The sequence below is a fragment of the Pristiophorus japonicus genome, chromosome 3 (genome assembly GCF_044704955.1).
Source record: "Pristiophorus japonicus isolate sPriJap1 chromosome 3, sPriJap1.hap1, whole genome shotgun sequence".
In the NCBI taxonomy this organism is placed as follows: domain Eukaryota; kingdom Metazoa; phylum Chordata; class Chondrichthyes; family Pristiophoridae; genus Pristiophorus; species Pristiophorus japonicus.
Genome location: NC_091979.1, coordinates 165,873,876 through 165,899,066, shown reverse-complemented (window position 1 = coordinate 165,899,066; position 25,191 = coordinate 165,873,876). Strand labels below are relative to the sequence as shown.

The 25,191-nt window shown below is 44.5% G+C and overlaps 1 protein-coding gene across 1 annotated transcript in view; it reads right to left on the bottom strand.

Moving 5' to 3' along the window:
* LOC139259998 (microtubule-associated protein 2-like) overlaps positions 1-25,191 on the bottom strand; it is a 607,920-nt gene that overhangs the window by 53,225 nt on the left and 529,504 nt on the right. The window contains exon 15 of the mRNA XM_070876037.1: positions 11,402-11,540. Within this exon, the coding sequence (XP_070732138.1) occupies positions 11,402-11,540 (139 nt within the window). The remainder of the gene's footprint in view (positions 1-11,401; positions 11,541-25,191) is intronic.

Sequence of the window (25,191 nt, the reverse complement as noted above, 5' to 3'; positions counted from 1 at the left end):
GTTTAATGTTTGTAAACTTCCCTCCCCCCCATCTCTCATTCTCTACGCCTGATTTCTAAGTGTAGGCAAGGTTTTTCTGAGCGTACAAAAATCTGCACTTACTCCATTCTAAGTTAGTTTGGAGTAAGTTTTCGCTGCCTAAACTTGCAAAACAGGCGAAAGTGGCTGGACACTCTCCCTTTTGAAAAAAAAATCTGTTCTCAAATGGGACTATTCTAACTCACTAGAATTGGAGCAAACTAAATGCCGAGAATTGCAATTTCTAAGATGCTCCATTCTAAGCTAGTTGCTCAAAAAAAATAGGAGCAACTCAGGCTGAAACTTGAGCCCTATATGCCTAGAGTTGCTTAAAATAAGCGTAAACATCTCGAACAATTAGAGGAATTAACATTTTTTTTTAAAAAGAGTACAAACAGCCTTTTTCTCAGTGCAACAGTTTGAATTTGGGCCCTGAGGTCTACAAGGTAACAAACTTGTAGTCATTTAAACAAAAAAAATCATGCCTGCACTCTAGCCTGCAGGAATTCCTGAAAGTCCTTTGTTATGTACGTGTTTCTCTAATTGAGATCACTAAAGGTCCAAGTAGTTCATATACACAAGTTGAATACATTAAAATGGATAGAGGATTTGCAAAATGATATAAATAGGCTAAGTGAGTGGGCAGTAAGATGGCAGATGGAGTATAATGTAGGGAAATGTGAGGTTATTCCCTAGATTCTGCAAATGTAACACCGCTATTCAAGAAAGGAGGGAGAGAGAAAACGGGACTACAGGCCAGTTAGCCTGACATCAGTCGTCGGGAAAATGCTGGAAACCATTGTTAAGGAAGTGGTATCAGGGCACATGATTAGGCAGAGTCAACATGGTTTTATGAAAGGGAAATCGTGTTTGACAAATTTATTAAGAGTTTTTTGAGAATGTAATTAGCAGGGTAGATAAAGGGGAACCAATGGATGTAGTTGTTTGGATTTTCAAAAGGCATTCAATAAGGTGCCACATAAAAGAAATTACACAGGATAAGAGCTCATGGGATTGGAGTAATGTATTAGCATGGAAAGAGGATTGGTTAACGGACAGAAAACAGAGTAGGGATAGATGGGTCTATTTCAGGTTGGCAGGCTGTAACTAGTGGGTTGCCACAAGGATCAGTGCTGGGGACTCAGCTATTTACAATCTATTTAATGACCTAGATGAAGGGATTGGGTGTAATGTATCCAAGTTTACTGACTATACAAAGCTAGGTGTGGCAGTAAGCTGTGAGGAGAATGCAAAGCATCTATAAAAGGATATAGATAGACTAGGTGAGTGAGCAATAAGTGGCAGATGGGAAATGTGAGGTTATTCACTTTGGTAGGAAGAATAGAAAAACAGAATATTTTTTACTTGGTAAGAAACTTTTAAATGTTGGTGTTCAGAGAGATTTGGGTGGCCTTGTGCAAGAAACACAGAAAGCTAGCATGCAGGTACAGCAAGCAATAAGGAAGGCAAATGGCATGTTGTCCTTTATTGCAAGGAGGTTGAAGTATAATAAGGAAGTCTTGCTACAATTGTACAGGGCCTTGGTGAGACCACACTTGGAGTACTGTGCACAGTTTTGGTCTCATCTAAGGTAGAATATACTTGCCTTGGAGGCGGTACAACAAGGTTCACTAGCTTGATTCCTGGGATGAGAGGGCTGTCTTATGATGAGAGACTGTGTAGAATGGGGCTATACTCTCTAGAATTTAGAAGAATGAGAGGTGATCACATTGAAACATGCAAGATTCTGAAGGGGATTGACAGGGTAGATGCTGAGAGGTTGTTTCCCCTGGCTAGGGTGTCTAGAACTAGGGGTCACAGTCTCAGGATAAGGGGAAGGCCTTTTAAGACAGAGATGAGGAAGAATTTCTTCACTGAGAGGGTTATGAATCATTGGAATTCTCTGCCCCAGAGGGTTGTGGAAGCTGATTCTGAATATGTTCAAGGCTGAGATAGAGACATTTTTGGAGTCTAGGGGAATCAAAGGATATGGAGATCGGGCGGGAAAGTGGAGTTGAGGTCGATGATCAGCCATGATCTTATTGAATGGCGGTGTAGGCTCGTTGGGCCGTATGGCCTACTCCTGCTCCTATGTCTTATGTTCTTAAAAGTTAGATGCCTGAATAATTGGTGGCCTAGTGCTCAAAGCCAAGCCTTGCTCTTACAGACAAGATTCTCCCAAGACTGAACACCACCCAGATCGGATTCACTGGGTCAGCAAGATAGCTTTGACACTGCTCAAATATAATTCCAGCTAAGTGTCAGCAGCTCAGAAAGTGGATCACTGCAAATTTTGCAAAAGGGGTCCTGTCTCCTAATTTGAATAAGCTCCTGGCACATGGAACGCATGTCCTGAGGGTTTGGTTAAAAAGCATAAAATCCAGTGAGGCAGTACTTCATAAGGAGTTGCAGTTTGCGGTTAAATGGATAGTCAAAATAGCAGCAGGAACTCCTGGCGTAGGGAGTACCCAAACCTGGATGCATTCCCTTGCTGTCCTTTGCCTCAATTAAGACCCTGCACCTTACAAGACAACCGGGAACTGCACTGCCTGCTCTCTGTCATTTTCCTGGGGAGGCTGCCTGCCTGCCACCATAGTTATGGCACGAAACCAGTGGAATCCCTGAGAAATTTTGACGCCGTTGTCTTCAGGCCATCTAGCAGCAGGTGATACAACATTATGTAACCTGTTTTGTGAAGCAATGGTGGCAATTACTGGTCTGCTCTGACATATCCAGGTACATATGGAGGGGTTCTATAAATATGAGGTATGGGGCAGTGACTGGTCCAATGTCCTTGCTCCTGCATTTGTTGACCTTTAACGAACTCGTCTTTCTCATCTAAATCATGCAGTGAATGGGATTCCCATCCTCACCACTTTCTATGGTTCTATTTAAAAGCAGAGCAGTAACGGGGTGTGGGAACTTGAAAGTGCAAAAGCAACAGGCTACCCAGCATAGCCAACTAATGCGTAACTTCAAACTCAGCAAAATGTAATTGCGAGTACAAACAAAACAAACACTTTATCAACAACTCAAACTGTGATCACGCTTTAAGAATTCTACATGGGTAATTCCAGCATTTCCAATGTGCCCATGTTTTACCAGCAAGATCAGAGAATCATAGAAAATTACGGCACAGGGGGCCATTCGGCTCATCCATGCCAGTTGAAAAATATTTACCCAGCCTAATCCCACCCTCCAGCACGAGGTCCGTAGCCCTGTAGTGCACATCAAAGTTGTCATGTATGTATGCTTGAGGTTACTAGCCACCAGGTGGCGCCGCTGTCGGAGGTCATTGGGCTGTACGCACGTGTGTGCAGCCCAGGTGTAAAAGGCAAGCCATTATGTAATGTAATCACTTTGGGCCCTAATAAATCAGAGCCAGGTTTGTACCTGTGTTAGTTTACAGTATTCAGTCTATCGAGTTATTACATACATAACATTTGGCAACGAGGTAACTTAAGAACCTTCGCATGCAAAAATGAGCACAATTAGAATCTGGAAAGATTTGTGGAGGGAGAGGACTGGGCAGATTTTGTAGCTCGCCTGGACCAATACTTCATGGCCAATAAAATGGAGGAACCCACTGACGCAGTTAGGCGCAGGGCGGTCTTCCTCACGGTTTGCGCTCCAAAAATCTATGGACTCAAAACAATCTTTTCTTGCCTGCAAGTCCAACGGACAAGGACTATGAAACATTGTGTGCTCTGGTACGTGACCATTTCAAACCAGAAGAAGGCATCATCATCTCCCGATATTGATTCCACAAGCACGTTCATTCTGAGGGCCAGGATGTGTCGGAATTCGTTGCTGACCTAAGACGTCTAGCTGGACCGTGTAAGTTCGAAAATGCGTTGGGAGATATGCTGTGGGACTTCTTTGTAATCGGCATCAACCACGAGGTCATCCTGCGTAAGCTACTGGCGGCGGAGACGCTGGATTTGAGCAAGGCCATCACGATTGCCAAGGCACACATGACGACGGATAAAAACTTAAAGCAGATATCATTGAAAAATCGGAACTCGGCAAGTGCTGTAAACAAGATTGTATCGTCGTTTGGCAGAGCTGCATATGGCAGGGCCTACTCAACTGTGTATGCGAAACCTGTGGCTGCCAATGGGAATGAATCCGATTTCACCATGTTGGCGTTGTGGGGGCAATCATCGGCCTCATCAGTGTCGGTTTAAACAGTACATTTGTAAAGGCTGTTCGAGACTGGGGCATCTCCAGAGTATGTGTCCGCAACTGAGCAAGCGTGCTACTACACATCACGCAGAGGATGATGACCAGTATAGCGTGGATCCGGATGTGCAATTCGAGATACCAGAGGAGGAAGTGTATGGACTGTATTCGTTCCTAACAAATATGATTAATGTGAAACTTAACGGTGTGCTGGTACCGATGGAATTGGACATGGGTGCAAGTCAATTAATATTGAGCCAGAGGATATTCGACAAACTGTGGGATACCAAGGCTGAGGGGCCTAAGCTGAGTCCAGTCAATGCCAAGTTGCGTATGTACATGAAAGAACTCATAACGGTGATTGGCACTGCAGTAGTCAAGGTGTTGTATGATGGTGCGGTTCATGATTTACCGTTATGGATTGTTCCAGGCAATAGTCCAACGCTGTTGGGCAGGAATTGACTTGAAAAATATCAAATGGAATTGGAATGATATCAAAGCGCTGTCATCGGTGGATGATACTCCATGTGCTCAAGTGCTGAACAAGTTCCTCTCGCTGATTGAACCAGGCATCGACAATTTCACGGGAGCCAAGGTGCAGATCCCTGTGGACTCGGATGCAAGACCCATCCTTCATAAAGCTCGGGTGGTTCCGTATATGATGAGGGAGATGGTAGAAATCGAACTGGACAGACTCCAGCATGAAGGGGTCATATCACCGGTCGAATTTAACGAATGGGACATCTCCATTGTTCCTGTGTTGAAGAGTGATGGCACTGTCAGGATTTGTGGAGACTACAAGGTTACGATCAACCGAGTTTCGAAACAGGATCAATACCCGTTACCCAAGACTGATGACCTGTTTGCAACGCTAGTTGGGGGGAGGTCATTCACTAAACTGGATCTGACGTTGGCCTACGTGACACAGGAGCTGGTCGAGATGTCAAAGAAACTTACGTGCATCAACACTCAAAGGGCTGTTTATCTACAACAGGTGTCCTTTTGGAATTAGCTCGGCTGCAGCCATATTTCAGAGGAACATGGAGAGTCTACTGAAGTCTGTCCCTAGAACCGTCGTTTTCCAAGATGACATCCTGGTCACAGGTCGTGACACCGCTGAACATCTGAATAACCTGGAAGAGGTTCTACATCGTCCAGACAAAGTGGGACTCAGACTGAAACATTCGAAGTGCGTCTTCATGGCACCGGAAGTCGAATTCCTGGGGAGGAGAATTGTTGCTGACAGCATCAGGCCTACGGACTCGAAAACCAAGGCAATCAAAAATGCACCCAAGCCCCAGAATGTGACGGAGCTGCGTTCATTCCTTGGTCTACTCAACTACTTCGGTAATTTCCTATCAAGATTGAGCACTTCATTAGAGCCACTGCACTTGCTGCTAAGAAAAGGCGACAACTGGGTTTGGGGTGCATCTCAAGATAGAGCTTTTGAGAAAGTTACTAATCTGCTTTGCTCTAACAAGCTGCTGGTACATTATGATCCGTGTAAGCATCTAATATTGGCCTGTGATGCTTCGTCATATGGAGTTGGTTGCGTGCTCCAACAAGCAAATGAATCGGGTAACCTACAACCTGTTGCATATGCTTCTAAAAGTTTGAAGTTTGTCAAAGGCGGAAAGAGCCAACAGCATGGTAGAAAAAGAAGCATTAGCCTGTGTGTATGGGGTAAAAAAGATGCATCAGTACCTGTTTGGTCTTCGGTTTTAACTGGAAACAGATCACAAGCCACTCATTTCATTTTTATCGGAAAACAAAGGTATAAATACCAATGCATTGTCCCGCATCCAGAGGTGGGCGCTGACATTATCTGCCTATGATTATGTCATTCGTCATAGACCTGGCACCGAGAATTGTGCCAATGCATTGAGCCGTCTGCCGTTGCCCACACTGGAGGTGGAGACGCCACAACCTGCAGACCTACTGTTAGTTATGGATGCTTTTGAAAGTGAAGAAACCCCAGTCATGGCTCAACAAGTTAAGACCTCGACCAGCCAGGACCCGATATTATCGGTTGTGAAACGTCGTGTCCTTAGTGGTGATTGGTTTGTTCTACCGAAGCAAATGGGTGATGAGACCAAACCTTACAACCGTTGCAAAGACGAAATATCCATTCAGTCAGATTGTTTACTGTGGCATAATCGTGTTGTTATGCCTAAGAAAGGCAGAGAGAAATTTGTACATGATCTACATATAACTCGTCCTGGTACTGTCATGATGAAAGCCATTGTCAGATTTCATGTATGGTGGCCTGGAATTGACTCTGATCTGGAATCATGTGTGCATCAGTGCAACACTTGCATGTAGCTAAGTAAAGCATCAGCGGAATCGCCGCTGAGTCTGTGGTTGTGGCCATCTAAACCATGGTCCAGGATCTACATCGACTTTGCAGGTCCCTTCCTGGGAAAGATGTTTTTAGTTGTGGTGGATGCATATTCCAAGTGGATAGAGTGTATAACCATGTCATCCAGTACATCCATAGCTACCATTGAGAGCCTTCGTATCATATTTGTCACTCATGGTCTGCCTGACATCGTTGTAAACGACAACTGACCTTGCTTCACTAGTCTGAAGTTTCAAGAGTTCATGAAACTCAATGGTATCAAACATGTGAGGTCAGCACCATTCAAACCCGCATCTAATGATCAAGCAGAGCGTGCTGCCCAAACCATCAAGCAGAGTATGAAACGTGTAACTCAAGGTTCACTACAGACTCGCTTGTCATGCACATTGCTTAGTTACAGGACAAGACCCCATACGCTTACCGAGGTCCCCCCTGCTGAACTATTAATGGAGAGGTCTCACTTGTCCACCCTGACTTGAACGATCATGTTGAATACAGACGTCAAAGTCAGCAGTGGTATCATGATTGCGTTGCTGTGTCACGCGACATTTCTGTGTATGTACTAAATTATGGGCAAGGTCCTAAGTGCATCGCTGGTACTGTTATGGTCAAGGAGAGTAACAGAGTGTTGATCGTCAAGCTCAAGAATGGGCAAACATGTAGGAAACATGTTGATCAGATAAAGCTGAGGCACACAGATGAACCGGAACAGTCTGAGGAAGACACAATCAGTGACCAACCAACCTACCCTCAGTCATCAGAGGATTCCGCTGTCATCAATGAATCTGGACTTTCAATCCCTGACATGGTCATTGCCACTCGCATCAGATCGGCTACCCAGCACCCAGTCATAACAGACTCAGAACGCTCACCCAAGGCTGGAGTTGAACTGAGACGATCAACTCGGGAGCGGAAAGCCCCAGACCGTCTCAATTTGTAAAAAGACTATTGCTAATATCTTAAAGAGGGATATTGTCATGTATGTATGCTTGAGGTTACTAGCCACCAGGTGGCATCACTGTCGGAGGTCATTGGGCTGTACGCATGTGTGTGCGGCCCAGGTATAAAAGGCAAGCCATCATGTAATGTAATCACTTTGGGCCCTAATAAAACAGAGCCAGGTTTGTACCTGTGTTAGTTTACAGTCTTCAGTCTATCGAGTTATTACATACTTAACACAAGTACCTGTACTTTTTAAATGTGATTCTGCCTCTACCACCTTTCAGGCAGTGAGTTCCAGACTCCCACCACCCTCTGTGTAAAGAAATGTTTCCTCATCTCTCCTCTAATCCTTCTATGAACTATTTTAAATCTATGCCTCCTGGTTGTTGACCCCTCTGCTAAGGGAAATAGCTCCTTCGTTATTTAGGCCCTCATAATTTTATACACCTCAATTAAATCTCCCCACAGCCTCCTCTGTTTCAAGGAAAACAACCCCAGCCTATCCAATCTTACCTCATAGCTAAAGTTTTCCAGTCCTGGCAACATCCTCATAAATCTCCTCTGCACCCTTTCTCGTGCAATCACATCCTTCCTGTAATGCGGTGACCAGAACTGCACGCAGTACTCTAGCTGTGGCCTAACTAATGTTGTATACAGTTCCAGCATCACGTCCTTGCTTTTGTGTTTATGCCTTGGCTAATAAAGGAAAGCATTCCGTATGCCTTTTTAACTACCTTATCCATCTGTCCTGCTACCTTTAAGGATCTGTGGACATATACCTCTCCACACCTCTCAGTATCCTCCCATTTATTGTGTGTTCCCTTGCCTTGTTGCTCCTCCCCAAATGCATTACCTCACACTTTTCTGGATTGCATTCCATTTGCCACTTTTCTAGCTAACTGACCAGTTCATCGATATCTTCCTGCAGTCTGGAGCTTTCTGCCTCACTGTCAACCACACGACCAATTTTTGAATAACCTGCAAATTTCTTTATCATGCCCCCTACATTTAAGTCCAAATCATTATTATGCAGGTTCTACAAAAATAAGGGACTGAGTACTGAGTCCTGTGGAACACCACTGTTTTTTCTGTCCTTATCCATAATTATGCAAAAACTGAATTATAATTACTGCCACAAAAATGCTCCCCCAGTGCTACTCCTTCCACTTGCCCAGCTTCATTCCCTAACACTAAAGGTGTATGATGACCGCAGAGCTTGACTAAAGTCGTAATATTCACTACAGGATTTCATTTTAATAATTACACAATTTTAATGAGGGTCACACAGACCTGGAGCATAACTTAATTGGCCTCAATATTATCCCCCACAACAGGTGGGAGAGGGGAGATGGGATTAAACGGTCAACTGTGCGAAACGTGACCTTAACAAGGCATGCCATTTTTACATTAGTGGTTGTTGTGGCGTTCGAGTGTGCCGCCATGGAGAAACGGGAAACTTCTATAATATAAAATCAGGCTCCCACAAAGCAACTGGGAGCCCAATTTAATAGTCACTGCTGCTGTGCGGGTTTCCCAGGCGAAAGGAGGCAGGAACTACCGACTCCACAAGGCAAGTGATTTTCTCAGCACTCCTTGTGGGCCAGGAGGAGTGTGATGTCTGCCACAATGTCCTCTCTTCTCCACCCCCCCCAATCGTCGACCATCTTCCCCCTCCTGATTGCCGGGTTCCGTCTCCATGGGTCCCTGGCTGTGGCCGCCTGCCGCTGGCTTTCCCTCCCGGCCGCTGGCCAGGCTGTCATTTTGATTGGCTGCCAGGCAGGAAATGGCACTAAAAATGATAATGAGGAACTGCTGTTAAGTTCAGCAGGACTCTGCGTCCCTGACCTTGTCAGATTTCCCTCCGCGCCCCATCAGTCACCTTCAATGCTTCCCCGTAAATATCAAAAAGGATTGCATCCCTTAGATCACATCAAAAAATTATTTGTTTTTAAGCTACGGATTTTATGACTATCTATGTTAACTATAGCAAATAGAAGCTTGATTTGCTATTGACAATGATAAAATACAATGGTAGCTAAAGTAAAGATTAGGGCATTGAACTGATTAAAATAGACCAATATGAAAACACGTTTTTTTTAAAAACAACATTCAGTGATTATATTTTATAATTTTATACTTATTGCCATTTGGTCTAGTTGAATTAAAGACCATTAAAAGATGCCCTGGGTAGTTTTATTAATAATTGAAATAAGCATAATTAACCAAATAACCATCCTTGAAGGGAGGTAAAAATATATATGTGATATTGGTCATAAGAACATAAGGAATAGGAGCAGGAGTAGGCCATTAGGCCCCTCGAGCCTGCTCCGCCATTCAATAAGATCATGACTGATCTGATTCTGGCCTCAACTCCACTTCCCTGCCTGCTCCCCATAACCCTTGACTTCCTTATCATTCAAAAATCTGTCTATCTCCACCTTAAATGTATTCAAAGACCCAATCACCACAGTTCCCTGGGGTAAAGAATTCCAAACATTCATGACCCTCTGAGAGAAGAAATTCCCCCTCATTTCTGTCTTAAATGGCCGACCTCTTATTCTGAAACTATGCCCCCTAGTTCTAGATTCCCTCATGAGGGGAAACATCCTCTCTGCATCTATCCTGTCACGACCCCTCAGAATCTTATGTTTTAATAAGATCATCTCTCATTCTTCTAAACTCCAATGAATATAGGCCCAACCTGCTCAACCTTTCTTCATATGACAACCTCTTCATCTCAGAAATCAACCTTGTGAATCTTCTCTGAACTGCCTCGAATATAAGTTTATCCCTCCTCAAATAAGGAGACCAAAATTGTACGCAGTACTCTAGGTGTGGTCTTACCAATGCCCTGTACAATTGGAACAGGCCTTCCCTGCTTTTATACTCCATCCCCCTTGCAATAAAGGCCAACATTCCATTTGCCTTCCTGATTACTTGCCGTACCTGCATGCTATCTTTGTGTGTTTCATGTACAAGGACCCCCAGATTCCTCTGTACTGCAGCATTTTGTAATCTCTCCCCATTTAAATAATAATTTGCTTTTTTATTTTTTCTACCAAAGTGGATAACCTCACATTTTCCCACATTATACTCCAACTGCCAAATTTTTGCCTACTCACTGAGCCTATCTATATCCCTTTGTAGATTATTAGCATCTTCCTCACAACTTGCTTTCCCACCTATCTTTGTATCATCAGCAAATTTGGCTACATTACACTTGGTCCCTTCATCCAAGTCATTAATATAAATTATAAATAGTTGAGGCCCCAGCATTGATCCCTGTGGCACCCCACTAGTTACAGTTTTCCAACCTGAAAATGACCCATTTATCTTGACTCTCTGTTTTCTGTTAGTCAGCCAATCCTTTATCCACGCGAAAGTGTTACCCAACCCCGTGAGCTCTTATTTTGTGCAATAACCTTTTGTGTGGCATCTTATCGAATGCTTTCTGGAAATCCACATACACCACATCGACTGGTTCCCCTTTATCCACCCTGCTCATTACATCGTCAAAGGACTCCAGCAAATTGGTTAGGTCTTGAAACTGAACTATGTTTGGCTTTCCTCTACATTAATTATCTACAAATAATTATAAAGAAAGAAAGAAAAACAGACCACCGGACATCTCAAAGTGCTTTACAGTCAATGAAGTACTTTTGGAGTGTAGTCACTGTTGTAAATAATTGTATTGATAAAATACTGAGCAGGTTGCATGTCTAGAATAATTTTGACATTGTATGCATCATGTCCTAATTCAGCAAAGAAAATGCAATGTAAACACTTTTTTGACTTTCCTTCACAATGCTTATATCTCATATGATCGAAAACTCGATATTATGGGGTATATTGTTCAAAATTAGTTATCCCTATGTTTTCAAAAATAAGTACAAAACTAACTTGTTGGTCGTCTTGGTGCAGAATAAACTGGGCTTGTAGCTGGAATGAAATCTTTTTCTTCTGGTGGAGCCCGGCGAGTGGACAGGATTGAAGAAGGTCTGGGCAGAGCAGAACGCTTCTCTGGGCTCCTCATTGCATCCTACAGAGAGCAAATTGTGTCATTATTATCTGAAAGTCCCATGTAAGCTTCTTGATTGGTTTCAACAATAGCAAGCTGAAACAGGGACAAACATCCATGCATTTGGAAATTAAATTTAGAAATACTCAATGAAAGAAAAATTATGAGAATAAACAATTCTCCCCTAAATCACTCTTGCCTCCACCCACCCCCACACCTGCAATAAAAACATTTTGAGGTTTTAAAATGCTGTGAGCAATATAAGTTCCAGCAGAGGCTTTCATACTCACTAGTAAGGCACAACTAGAAATACGTCAAAGCACAGCAAATTTCTCAAAGCTCATAGAAACACAGAAACATAGAAAATAGGTGCAGGAGTAGGCCATTTGGCCCTTCGAGCCTACACCGCCATTCAATAAGATCATGGCTGATCATTCCCTCAGTACCCCTTTCCTGCTTTCTCTCCATACCCCTTGATCCCCTTAGCCAAAAGGGCCATATCTAACTCCCTCTTGAATATATCCAATGAACTGTCATCAACAACTTTTTGCAGCAGGGAATTCCACAGGTTAACAACTCTCTGAGTGAAGAAGTTTCTCCTCAACTCAGTCCTAAATGGCCTACCCCTTATCCTAAGACTATGTCCCCTGGTTCTGGACTTCCCCAACATCAGGAACATTCTTCCCACATCTAATCTGTCCAGTCCCGTCACAATCTTATACGTTTCTATGAGATCCCCTCTCATCCTTCCAAACTCCAGTGAATAAAGGCCCAGTTGATCCAGTCTCTCCTCATATGACAGTCCAGCCATCCCTGGAATCAGTCTGGTGAACCTTCGCTGTACTCCCTCAATAGCAATAACATCCTTCCTCAGATTAGGAGACCAAAACCGAACACAATATTCCAGGTGAGGCCTCACTAAGGCCTTGTACAACTGCAGTAAGACCTCCCTGCTCCTATACTCAAATCCCCTAGCTATGAAGGCCAACATACAATTTGCCTTCTTCACCGCCTGCTGTACCTGCATGCCAACTTTCAATGACTAATAAACCATGGCACCCAGGTCTCGTTGCACCTTCCCTTTTCCTAATCTGCCGCCATTCAGATAATATTTTGCCTTCGTGTTTTTACCCCCAAAATGGATAACCTCACATTTATCCACATTATACTGCATCTGCCATGCATTTGCCCACTCACCTAACCTGTCCAAGTCACCCTGCAGCCTCTTAGCATCCTCCTCACAGCTCACACCGCCACCCAGTTTAGTGTCGTCTGCAAACTTGGAGATACTAGACTCAATTCCTTCATCTAAATCATTAATGTATATTGTAAAGTGCTGGGGTCCCAGCACTGAGCCCTGCAGCACTCCACTAGTCACTGTCTGCCATTCTGAAAAGGACCCATTTATCCCGATTCTCTGCTTCCTGTCTGCCAACTAGTTCTCTATCCACGTCAGTACATTACCTTCAAAACCATGCACTTTGATTTTGCACACCAATCTCTTGTGCGGGACCTTGTCAAAAACCTTTTGAAAGTCCAAATACAGCACATCCACTGGTTCTCCCTTGTCCACTCTGCGAGTTATATCCTCAAAAAATTCCAGAAGATTCGTCAAGCATGATTTCCCTTTCATAAATCCATGCTGACTTAGACCGATCCTGTCACTGTTTTCCAAATGCGTTGCTATTTCATCCTTAATGATTGATTCCAATATTTTCCCCACTACTGATGTCAGGCTAACCGGTTTATAATGACCTGTTTTCTCTCTCCCTCCTTTTTTAATAAGTGGTGTTACATTAACTATCCTCCAGTCCATAGGAACTGATCCAGAGTCGATAGACTGTTGGAAAATGATCACCAATGCATCCACTATTTCTAGGGCCACTTTCTTAAGTACTCTGGGATGTAGACCATCGGGCGCCGGGGATTTATCGGCCTTCAATCCCTTCAATTTCCTGAACACAATTTCCCGCCTAATAAGGATATCCTTCAGTTCCTCCTTCTCACTAGACCCACTGTCCCCTAGTACATTCGGAAGGTTATTTGTGTCTTCCTTCATGAAGACAGAACCGAAGTATTTGTTCAATTGGTCTGCCATTTCTTTGTTCCCCATTATAAATTCACCTGAATCCAACTGCAAGGGACCTATGTTTGTCTTTACTAATCTTTTTCTCTTCACATATTTATAGAAGTTTTTGCAGTCAGTTTTTATGTTCCCTGCAAGCTTCCTCTCGTACTCTACTTTCCCCCTCTTAATTAAACCCTTAGTCCTCCTCTGTTGAATTCTAAATTTCTCCCAGTCCTCAGGTTTGTTGCTTTTCTGGACAATTTATATGCCTCTTCCTTGGTTTTAATACGATCCTTAATTTCCCTTGTTAGCCACGGTTGAGCCACCTTCCCAGTTTTATTTTTACTCCAGACAGGGATGTACAATTGCTGAAGTTCATCCATGTGATCTTTAAATGTTTGCCATTGCTTATCCACCGTCAATCCTTTAAGTATTCTTTGCCAGTCTATTCTAGCCAATTCATGCCTCATACCGTCGAAGTTACCTTTCCTTAAGTTCAGGACCCTAGTTTCCGAATTAACTGTGTCACTCTCCATCTTAATAAAGAATTCTCCCATATTATGGTCACTCTTCCCCAAGGGACCTCGCACAACAAGATTGCTAATTAGTCCCTTCTCCTTACACATCACCCAGTCTAGAATGACCAGCTCTCTAGTTGGTTCCTTGACATATTGGTCTAGAAAACCATCCCTAATACACTCCAGAAAATCCTCCTCCACCGCATTGCTACCAGTTTGGTTAGCCCAATCAATATGTAGATTAAAGTCGCCCATGATAACTGCTGTGCCTTTATTGCACACATCCCTTATTTCTGTTTGATGCTGTCCCCAACCTCACTACTACTGTTCGGTGGTCTGTACACAACTCCCACGAGCGTTTTCTGCCCTTTGGAATTCCGCAGCTCCACCCATACCGATTCCACATCATCCAGGCTAATGTCCCTCCTTACTATTGCATTAATTTCCTCTTTAACCAGCAACGCCACCCTGCCTCCTTTTCCTCTCTGCCTATCCTTCCTAAATGTTGAATACCCCTGGATGTTGAGTTCCCAGCCTTGGTCACCCTGGAGCCATGTCTCCGTGATGCCAATTACATCACATAGACAACTGCAAGGATTTGGATCTCCAAATATAAAGGGAGCAGATTACTATTCAGTGTCATGCAGTGCTGCTAAAACTCAAATTGATTTTAGTGACTGTTTTCTGTCGATTCAGCCTAGATTACAGGTACTAGAATAATATTCATAAGGCAATGTATTTTACTGCAGTTCCTGAAACACATTATTGAAAATTCCACTTTAAACAAAAAATATACTGTCGTGAAATTTAAATGACAATTGAAATTATGACATCTTATAAAAATAAAATAAAACTCACTTTACAGCTTTTTCTCCAAGAAGCATCATTGTGGTATAATAGTTTCATGGTGTCTTTCAAACAAGGTCAAATCTTTATGATTCCTTTTTGCCACAGAGATCCATTGGAATAATATTGTTTAGAAACATAGAAAATAGGTGCAGGAGTAGGCCTTTCAGCCCTTCGGGCTAGCACCACCATTCAATAAGATCATGGCTGATCATTCACCTCAGTACCCCTTTCCTGCTTTCTCTCCATACCCCTTGATCCCTTTAGCCATAAGGGCCATATCGAACTCACTCTTGAATATATCCAATGAGCTGGCATCAACAACTCTCTGCGGTAGGGAATTCCACAGGTTAACAACTCTCCGAGTGAAGAAGTTTTCCTCATCTCAGTCCTAAATGGCTTACCCCTTATCCTGAGACTATGTCCCCTGGTTCTGGACTTCCCCAACATCGGGAACATTCTTCCTGCATCTAACCTGTCCAGTCCCGTCAGAATCTTATATGTTTCTATCAGATCCCCTCTCATCCTTCTAAACTCCAGTGAATAAACGATCCAGTCTCTCCTCATATGTCAGTCCTGCCATCCGGGAATCAGTCTGGTGAACCTTCGCTGCATTCCCTCAATAGCAAGAATGTCCTTCCTCAGATTGGGAGACCAAAACTGAACACAATATTCCAGGTGAGGCCTCACTAAGGCCCTGTACAACTGCAGTAAGACCTCCCTGCTCCGATACACAAATCCCCTAGCTATGAAGGCCAACATAACATTTGCCTTCTTCACTGCCTGCTGTACCTGCATGCCAACTTTCAATGACTGATGTACCATGACACCCAGGTCTCGTTACACCTCCCCCTTTTCCTAATCTGCCGCCATTCAAATAATATTCTGCCTTTGTGTTTGTGCCACCAAAGTGGATAACCTCACATTTATCCACATTATACTGCATCTGCCATGCATTTGCCTATTCACCTAACCTGTCCAAGTCACCCTGCAGCCTTTTAGCATCCTCCTCACAGCTCACACTGCCACCCAGCTTAGTGTCATCTGCAAACTTGGAGATATTACACTCAATTCCTTCATCCAAATCATTAATGTATATTGTAAAGAGCTGCGGTCCCAGCACTGAGCCCTGCGGCACCCCACTAGTCACTGCCTGCCATTCTGAAAAGGACCCATTTATTCCGGCTCTATGCTTCCTGTCTGCCAACCAGGTCTCTATCCACGTCAGTACATTACCCCCAATACCAAGTGCTTTAATTTTGCACACCAATCTCTTGTGTGGGAACTTGTCAAAAGCCTTTTGAAAGTCCAAATACACCACATCCACTGGTTTTCCCTTGTCCACTCTACCATTTACATCCTCAAAAAATTTGAGAAGATTTGTCTGTGTGGGATTTCCCTTTCATAAATCCATGCTGACTTGGACCGATCCCGTAACTGCTTTCCAAATGTGCTGCTATTTCATCTTTAATAATTGATTCCAATATTTCCCCCACGACTGATGTCAGGCTAACCGGTCTATAATTACCCGCCTTCTCTCTGCCTCCCTTCTTAAAAAGTGGTGTTACATTAGCTATCCTCCAGTCCATAGGAACCGATCCAGAGTCGATAAACTGTTGGAAAATGATCACCAATGCATCCACTATTTCTAGAGCTACTTCCTTAAGTACTCTGGGATGCAGACGATCAGGCTCCGGGGATTTATCGGCCTTCAATCCCATCAATTTCCCTAACCCAATTTCCTGTCTAATAAGGATTTCCTTCACTTCCTCCTTCTCACTAGACCCTCGGTCCCTTGATATTTCCGGAAGGTTATTTGTGTTTTCCTTCGTGAAGATAGAACCAAAGTATTTGTTTAACTGGTCTGCTATTTCTTTGTTCCCCATTATAAATTTGCCTGAATCTGACTTCAAGGGACCTACGTTTGTCTTCACTAATCTTTTTCTCTTCACATATCTATAGAAGCTTTTGCAGTCAGTTTTTATGTTCCCAGCAAGCTTCCTCTCATACTCTATTTTCCCCCTCCTAATTAAACCCTTAGTCCTCCTCTGCTGTATTATAAAATTCTCCCAGTCCTCAGGTTTGCTGCTTTTTCTGGCCAATGTATATGCCTCTTCCTTGGATTTAATACTATCCTTAATTTCCATTGTTAGCCACGGTAAGCTACCTTCCCCGTTTTATTTTTACTCCAGACAGGGATGTACAATTGCTGAAGTTCGTCCATGTGATCTTTAAATGTTTTGCCATTGTCTATCCACCGTCAACCCTTTAAGTATCATTTGCCAGTCTACTCTAGCCAATTCATGCCTCAAACCATCGAAGTTACCTTTCCTTAAGTTCAGGACCCTAGTTTCTGAATTAACTGTGTCACTCTCCAACTACAAGCAACTGCAACTATTGGCTATTAATTATTTTACAAAACTGCCTGCTTAAAATATCTGCTCTAAGGTATCCCTGGTCTTATCTATTTCAGGATTTAAAAAATCCAATATCTTTCCATTCTAGATTTTTTTGAGGATGTAACTAGTAGCGTGGACAAGGGAGAACCAGTGGATGTGGTGTATTTGGACTTTCAAAAGGCTTTTGAAAAGGTCCCATACAAGAAATTAGTGTGCAAAATTAAAGCACATGGTATTGAGGGTAATGTATTGACGTGGATAGAGAACTGGTTGGCAGACAGGAAGCAAAGAGTAGGAATAAACGGGTCCTTTTCTGAATGGCAGGCAGTGACAAGTGGGGTGCCGCAAGGTTCAGTGCTATTTACAATATACATTAATGATTTAGACAAAGGAATTGAATGTAATATCTCCAAGTTTGCAGATGACACTAAGCTGGGTGGCAGTGCGAGCTGCAAGGAGGATGCTAGGAGGCTGCAGAAGGACTTGGACAGGTGAGATGAATGGGCAAATGCATGGCAGATGCAGTATCATGTGGATAAGTGTGAGGTTATCCGCTTTGGTTGAAAAAAAAGGAAGGCAGATTATTATCTGAATGGTGACAGATTAGTAAAAGAGGAGGGGCAATGAGACCTGGGTGTCATGGTACATCAGTCATTGAACGTAGGCATGCAGGTACAGCAAGCAAATGGCATGTTGGCCTTCATAGCGAGGGGGTTTGAGTATAGGAGCAAGGAGGTCTTACTGCAGTTGTACTGGGCCTTGGTGAGACCACACCTTGAGTATTGTGTGCAGTTTTGGTCTCCTAATCTGTGGAAGGACATTCTTGCTATTGAGGGAGTGCAGCGAAGGTTCACCAGACTGATTCCCGGGATGGCAGGACTGACACATGAAGAAAGACTGGATCGACTAGGCTTATATTCACTGGAATTTAGAAGAATGAGAGGGGATCTCATAGAAACATATAAAATTCTGACAGGATTGAACAGGTTAGATGCAGGAAGAATGTTCCTGATGTTGGGGAAGTCCAGAACCAGGGATCACAGTCTAAGGATAATGGGTAAGCTATTTAAGACCGAGATGAGGAGAAATTTCTTCACTCACCGAGAGTTGTGAACCTGTGAATTCTCTACCACAGAAAGTTGTTGAAGCCAGTTCGTTGGATATATTCAAAAGGGAGTTAGATGTGGCCCTTATGGCTAAAGGGATTAAGGGGTATGGAGAGAAAGCAGGAATGGGGTACTGAAGTTGCATGATCAGCCATGATCATATTGAATGGTGATGCAGGCTTGAAGGGCCGAATGGCCTACTCCTGCACCTACTTTCTTTGTTTCTGTACCCACAAAGCACATATGGTTGCTACTACCAAAAATACCATCATCACCTGATGGCCAAATCTACAGAAAAATAAGATGACTCTGTATAAATGGTCAACTCATTATTCTGTGGATTTGGCCATCAGGTGTTGTTGCTATTATTCGTACTCACCAAAGTTAAATTTTACCCCAAGATTCTTACAGAGCAGCTAGATTTATGAAGTGTTAGCATTAACATGATGTCTATCTGTGACTATTTTGAACTCTTGGTGGTAAACGTACAAAGATAATAACAGAAAATGCTATAAATCTCAGCAGGTCAACCAGCATCTGTGCAGAGAAACAGAGTTAACGTTTCAGGTGTGAGACCATTTGTCAGAACTGGTAAAGTTTGAGATGTAACAGATTCTTAAGAAAGTGCAGGTGCAGTGAAAGGGGGAGGGGAGGAAGGAACAAAATGGAAGGTCTGTGATAGGGTGAAAGGCAGAAGAGATTAAAAGACAAAAGGGATGATGGGCAAAAATGAGATGGTATGGGACAAGTTAATAAACAAAAGGTGAGTCCACATGGGGTGTGAATGACAGAATCATCACCAGTTGCCATGGGAAAGAGAAAAAAAAGATTGGAGTTGGAAAAAAAAAGGGAGAAAAATGTGGGCAGAGGTTATGGTCTGAAATTGTTGAACTCGATGTTGAGTCCAGAAGGCTGTAAAGTGCCTAAATGAAAGATGAGGTGCTGTTCCTCGAGCTTACGTTGAGCTTCACTGGAATATTGTAGGAGGCCGAGGATGGAGAGATCAGAGTGGGAGTGGAGCGGAGAATTAAAGTGACAGGCAACCGGAAGCTCAGGGTCACACTTATGGACTGAATGGAGGTGTTCTGCAAAGCGGTCACCCAATCTGTGTTTGGTCTCCCCAATGTAGAGGAGACCACATCGAGAGAAGCGAATACAGCATACTAAAGCGAAAAAAGTACAAGTAAATCGCTGTTTCAACTGGAAGAAGTGTTTGGGGCCTGGACAGTGGGAAGGGAGGAGGGGACAGTGGGAAGGGAGGAGGTAAAAGGGCAGGTGTTGCATCTCCTGCGTTTGCATAGGAAGGTGCCGTGAAAAGGGGAGGGGATGCTGGGGGTGATTGAGGAGTGGATCAGGATGACGCGGCGGGAGCAGTCCCTTCCGAATGCTGAGGGGAGGGGACGGGAAGATGTGTTTTGGTGGTGGGATCACGCTGGAGGTGGCAGAAACGGTGGAGGATGATCCGTTGAACATGGAGGCTGGTGGGGTGAAAGGTGGGGACAAGGGGAACCCTGTGGTGGTTCTGAGAGGGAGGGGAAAGGGTGAGAGCAGAGGTGTGGGAAATAAACGGACACAGTCAAGGGCCATGTTAACCAAGGTGGAGGGGAATCCTTGGTTGAGGAAAAAGGAAGACACATCAGAGGCACTAGTATGGCATCGTCAGAACAGATGCGACGGAGACGGAGAAACTGGGAGAATGGAATGGAGGCCTTACAGGATGCAGGATGGGAGGAAGTGTAGTCCAGGTAGCTGTGGGAGTCAGCAGGCTTGTAGTGAATGTTTGTCAATAGCCTATTCCCTGAAATGGAGGCAGAGAAGTCGAGGAAGGGAAGGGAAGAGTAGGAGATGGACCATGTGAAGGTGAGGGAAGGGTGGAAATTGGATGCAAAGTGAATGAAATTTTCAAATGAGAGAGCAGGAAATGGCACCAATACAGTCAGCAATGTACTGGAAAAAGAGCTGAGGGAGGGGACCTGAGGACTGGAACAATGAATGTTCCACATATCCCACGAAAAGGCAGGCATAGCTAGGACCCAACTGGGTTCTCATCGCAACACCTTTAATTTGGAGGAAGTGAGTGGAGTGAAAGGAGAAGTTGTTCAATGTAAGAACAACTCACTTTAAAAAAGGAGGCAGACAAAAAGCAGGAAATTATAGACCAGTTAGCGTAACATCTGTCATCCATTATTAAGGAAGCAGTAGCGGAACATTTGGAAACGCACGATTCAATCAAGCAGAGACAGCATGGTTTTATGAAAGGGAAAGCAAATTGTGAGGAGGACACAAAAAATCTGCAAAGGAATTTAGACAGGCTAAGTGAGTGGGCAAAAATTAGGCAGATGGAGTATAATGTGGGAAAATGTGAGGTTATCCACTTTGGCAGAAATAATAGATAAGCAAATTATAATTTAAATGGAGAAAAATTGCAAAGTGCTGCAGTAGAGAGAGACCCGGGGGTCCTTGTGCATGAAACACAAAAAGTTAGTACGCAGGTACAGCAAGTAATCAGGAAGGCAAATGGAATGTTGGCCTTTATTACAAGGGGGATAGAGTATAAGAGCAGATAAGTCCTGCTACAACTGTACAGGGTATTGGTGAGGCCACATCTGGAGTACTGCATACAGTTTTGGTCTCCGTATTTAAAGAAGGATATACTTGCATTGGAGGCTGTTCAGAGAAGGTTCACTAGGTTGATTCCTGAGATGAGAAGGTTGACTTATGAGGATAGGTTGAGTAGTTTGGGCCTATGCACACTGGAGTTCAGAAAAATGAGATGTGATCTTATTGAAACTTATCAGATAATGAGGGGGCTTGACAAAGTGGATTCAGAGCGGATATTTCCACTCATAGGGGAAACTAAAACTAGGGGACATAGGGCTAGAACCTCCACTTTTGTGCTTATCACCCTTCTGGCGTGGGCAGATCGCCGGCTTCTCGCCCATTCTCAAAGCACCTCGTCTCCATTTTTGAAAATGGGCGTTACCGTGAGCGATATAAAATGGGCAGTAGCGTAACATTTTTTGACCTTCTGCCGTAAAGTGTGGCCGTCCTTAACAACGGCATGGCAACGCTAGATTCCCGTGATTCAGGAGGTCAAGAGTCATCATGACATGCGCAGAAGAAGAGACAGAGAGAGAGGGAGCTCAGAGGCACTGAAAGCGTGGCTGGGTATGGTGTGGCTGCTTTGGGAGGAAGGAGGGAGACTTTAGAGCTTCACAGCAAGTAGGCAAACAAAAAGTAGCTGTTACCAGCCACATATTTGCCCAAATTTGGCCTATAATGGAGAGAGAAGAGGAGGCACCACAGCACACTGTGGAGACTGACGCTGGAGAGAGCAGTGAGGTGGGAGAAGAGCACATTGGAGGGCGCAAAGGAGCCAGCAGGTTCTCGGACAAGGCAAATGACTCCCTCCTGCAGGAGGTCAAGTCATGCTGGGGTGATTTGCCACAGGGAGGGTGTGGGAAGCCCACCCCAAAGGCATATCAGAGGATATGGACCGAGATAGCCAAGGTGGTCTCGTCGGCGACCAATGAAGTTCGTGTCAGCAACCAATGCCGCAAACGATTCAACGATCTTGGGGGATCCGTAAGAGTAAGCATTACATTGATTTACATGTACTTATGTATTTATATAATTTGATTTGTAAAAGTCATGAGTGACTATCATCAGATGTGAGATCTTTCACTTTTATCGGGAATGTTTTACTCAAAGCCTGCGGTCACGGTGCACGTCTTTAGGTAAAGAATGATAATTTCCATAATAATCATGATTACATCGGTTATGTGTTGTATCAGTCTCTGTGACAGTACTTAGCAAAGATATCACGCAATGATCTCATGCTATGTCGTCCTGTCACCTTTTACAGAAGAAGCTATGGACGAGGTCCGTGCAGAGGCAAACGGATGGGGGGGGGGCGGCGCCACCAGTCCCTCGCGACATCACTGAGATGGAGGAGCGGGTGCTCATACTCCTGGGGAAGCACCCCCGGACAGCCATGGACGCATCTGCAGACCCTGAAGTGATGCCACGCGAGTAAAGCTTACACAACTGCGTGATGTAAATTCAATAGATGCCATACCCACTCATATCCGAACAATCATATATGATAGATGATTTCTAAAATTGTCATAGAAATAATGATGGCCTAATGAAAATCATTGGAATGCAAATATGTTGATGGTCATGAAATGTGAGGTCTGCGATGATTTTAAGAGAGATGGTGCTTTTGTCGTGCATATGCTGTGTGTAGCGCTGGACTCACCTTGTGATCCTAGCACCCCCTTCTCCTCTAATAACCTCATTTATGTTTTGCAGCTCAGCCAGCAGCGTGTCCCAAGGCAAGACCACGGTGGCCAGAAGGTGGGGGCATGGAGCACGACTCTTCGGACGATCCAACATCTGGTGCTGAGGAGCTCCGATTCTAACCCGTCAATCCGCTGGGTCTGTTCTCCAAGGATGAGAGCGCGGACTTCGAAGAACCTGCATCGCCATGCTCCAGAAGGCATTCCACCTCAAGACGATCTAGTGGTCCTCCGGTCATTGCCGCCTCCACTCTGGAGGTACCGGTCCCAAGCACCTCGCCACAGGGCACCCCATTTGTCCCCAGGATGGCGCCGACCCCGTGGAGGTCTCGTGGATGCGGCAGGTCTGTTCCATGAGCGCCACATGACAGCGGAGAGATGGTACAAGAGTCCAGGAGGACTGTAGACATTGGTGACCAGCTCATCGAAGCATTGGGGGGCATATCCCGACAGCTGGCCACCACGACTGAGTACATTCTGCGGATGGCGGAGGCCCTGGATGCGATAGCCAGGAACACTGCTGCCACAAGCCTCCCAGTGGTCCCTGAGTGCTGCACTCCACCCCTAGGTTCCGCACCACCTCTGCGAACGACAGATGAGAGCAAGGACCAAGATCCTGCTTCTGCATCAGAGAATGTTGCCCTGTCGGTGCCTCCCGCTCGGCCAGTCGCTGTGGAGCGAGGAGGGGAAGGGGGGAGTCATGGGGAGAAGAAGGGGAGTGGGGAAGGAAAGTGAGGTGCATGTCCGCAGGCGATGGCTGTGTTATATCTCCATCTGGGTGTATGCAATTTGTTGTAATGTATGGGAGCTGGGGACCACGCTCCTGCTTTGCCTTTGCATTCTGTGTTGCTGGACATGTTGAACATTTGATTGATGTCAATGGTGAAAAAAGTGGGGTATGGGCGGGGGTTGGGTGTTATTGGCTGTGATACTTACGATTTCAGACCAATGCTGGTATAACAGTTTTGTTATTGAACATAATCTTGTTGCGCATTGTCTCAGATAGCTGCACCGTTACACTCTGGTGATTCCTTAACATGAAAGGGTTAAATACAACTTAACATCAATCAACGTAAACTTTAACTGGCACCAAGTTGATGGGCACCATTGATGTCTAAGCTGCACACACACAGCAGTGTGTCAGCGTTGTCACTCACATCAACGTTCTTTCAGGTAAATCGTTCAGATCTCAGCTCCTCATGTAAGAGTGCGATTTTAAAAATGCCAGCCACACCGCTGGCGTTTGTTCAGAACAGTTCCACTTATCCTGGGCGTTTTTTGGGTGAGCGATATTCTGATCGATATTTGTGCGAGGTGGTGAAAGTGACGGTGGGCGATCTCCTGGATGTTACTTTCGCCAGATGTGCTCTTGACGACCAAAAAAAGTGGGCGGACGATATTATTGAATCTCGGCGTTAATTCTGTGTGGAAAGTAACGCTGGGCAATATTATAGGCGTTGAATTCACCCATTCAGATGATTCCACCCAAAAATAATGGGCGGGCGGTAATATTTTTTCCTGCCGTTAAGCAGATGGGGAAAGTAACGCTCGCCGATAAGTTTCCCAAAAATGCCCGTCAGATTCCATTTTGTACCAAAATGGGCGATATCTGGGCGTTATACGTCATTTCAGCAGTAAAATGGATGTTAGGTGGGCATTAAGCATGCAAAAAAAGTGGAGGTTCTAGCCCATAGTCTTTGAATAAGGGGCCGCCCATTTAAAACTGAGATGAGGAGAATTTTCTTCTCTCAGAGGGTTGTAAATCTATAGAATTCTCTGCCCCAGAGAGCTGTGGAGGCTGGGTCATTGAATATATTTAAGCTGGAGATAGACAGATTTTTTAGTGACAAGGGAGTAAAAGGTTATGGAGAGCGGGCAGGGAAGTGGAGCTGAGTCCATAATCAGATCAGCCATGGTATTATTGAATCGTGGAGCAGGCTCGAGGGGCCAAATGGCCTACTCCTACACTTATTTTCAATGTTTTTACTCCTGCTCCTATTTCTTATGTTCTTATTAGAACAAGTTCAGGAAGGCGGAGGAGTATGGTGATGGATGGGGATTGGTTGGGCCTCTGATCAAGCAAGAAGTGGAGCACCCTCAGGCTATCCTGGTAGGGGATAGAAGTATAGAGGGATTGGGCATCCAGTGAAAAGGAGACAGTTGGGGCCAGGAAACTGTTAAAGTGGCGGAGGGCATCGGAAGAGTCGTGGATGTAGGTGGGAAGAGACTGGACAAGGGGAGAAAAAGAGTCGAGATAGGAAGAAATAGGGTCCGTGGGGCAAGAACAGGCTGGAACGATGGGTCAACCAGGGCAATCTGCTTGTAGATCTTAGGAAGGTAGAAGTGGGCTGTGCATGGATGAGGAACTATGAGGTTGGCAGCTATCGAGGGAAGATCTCCAGAGGAGAGGGAGGTCAGTGATGATCTGGGAAAT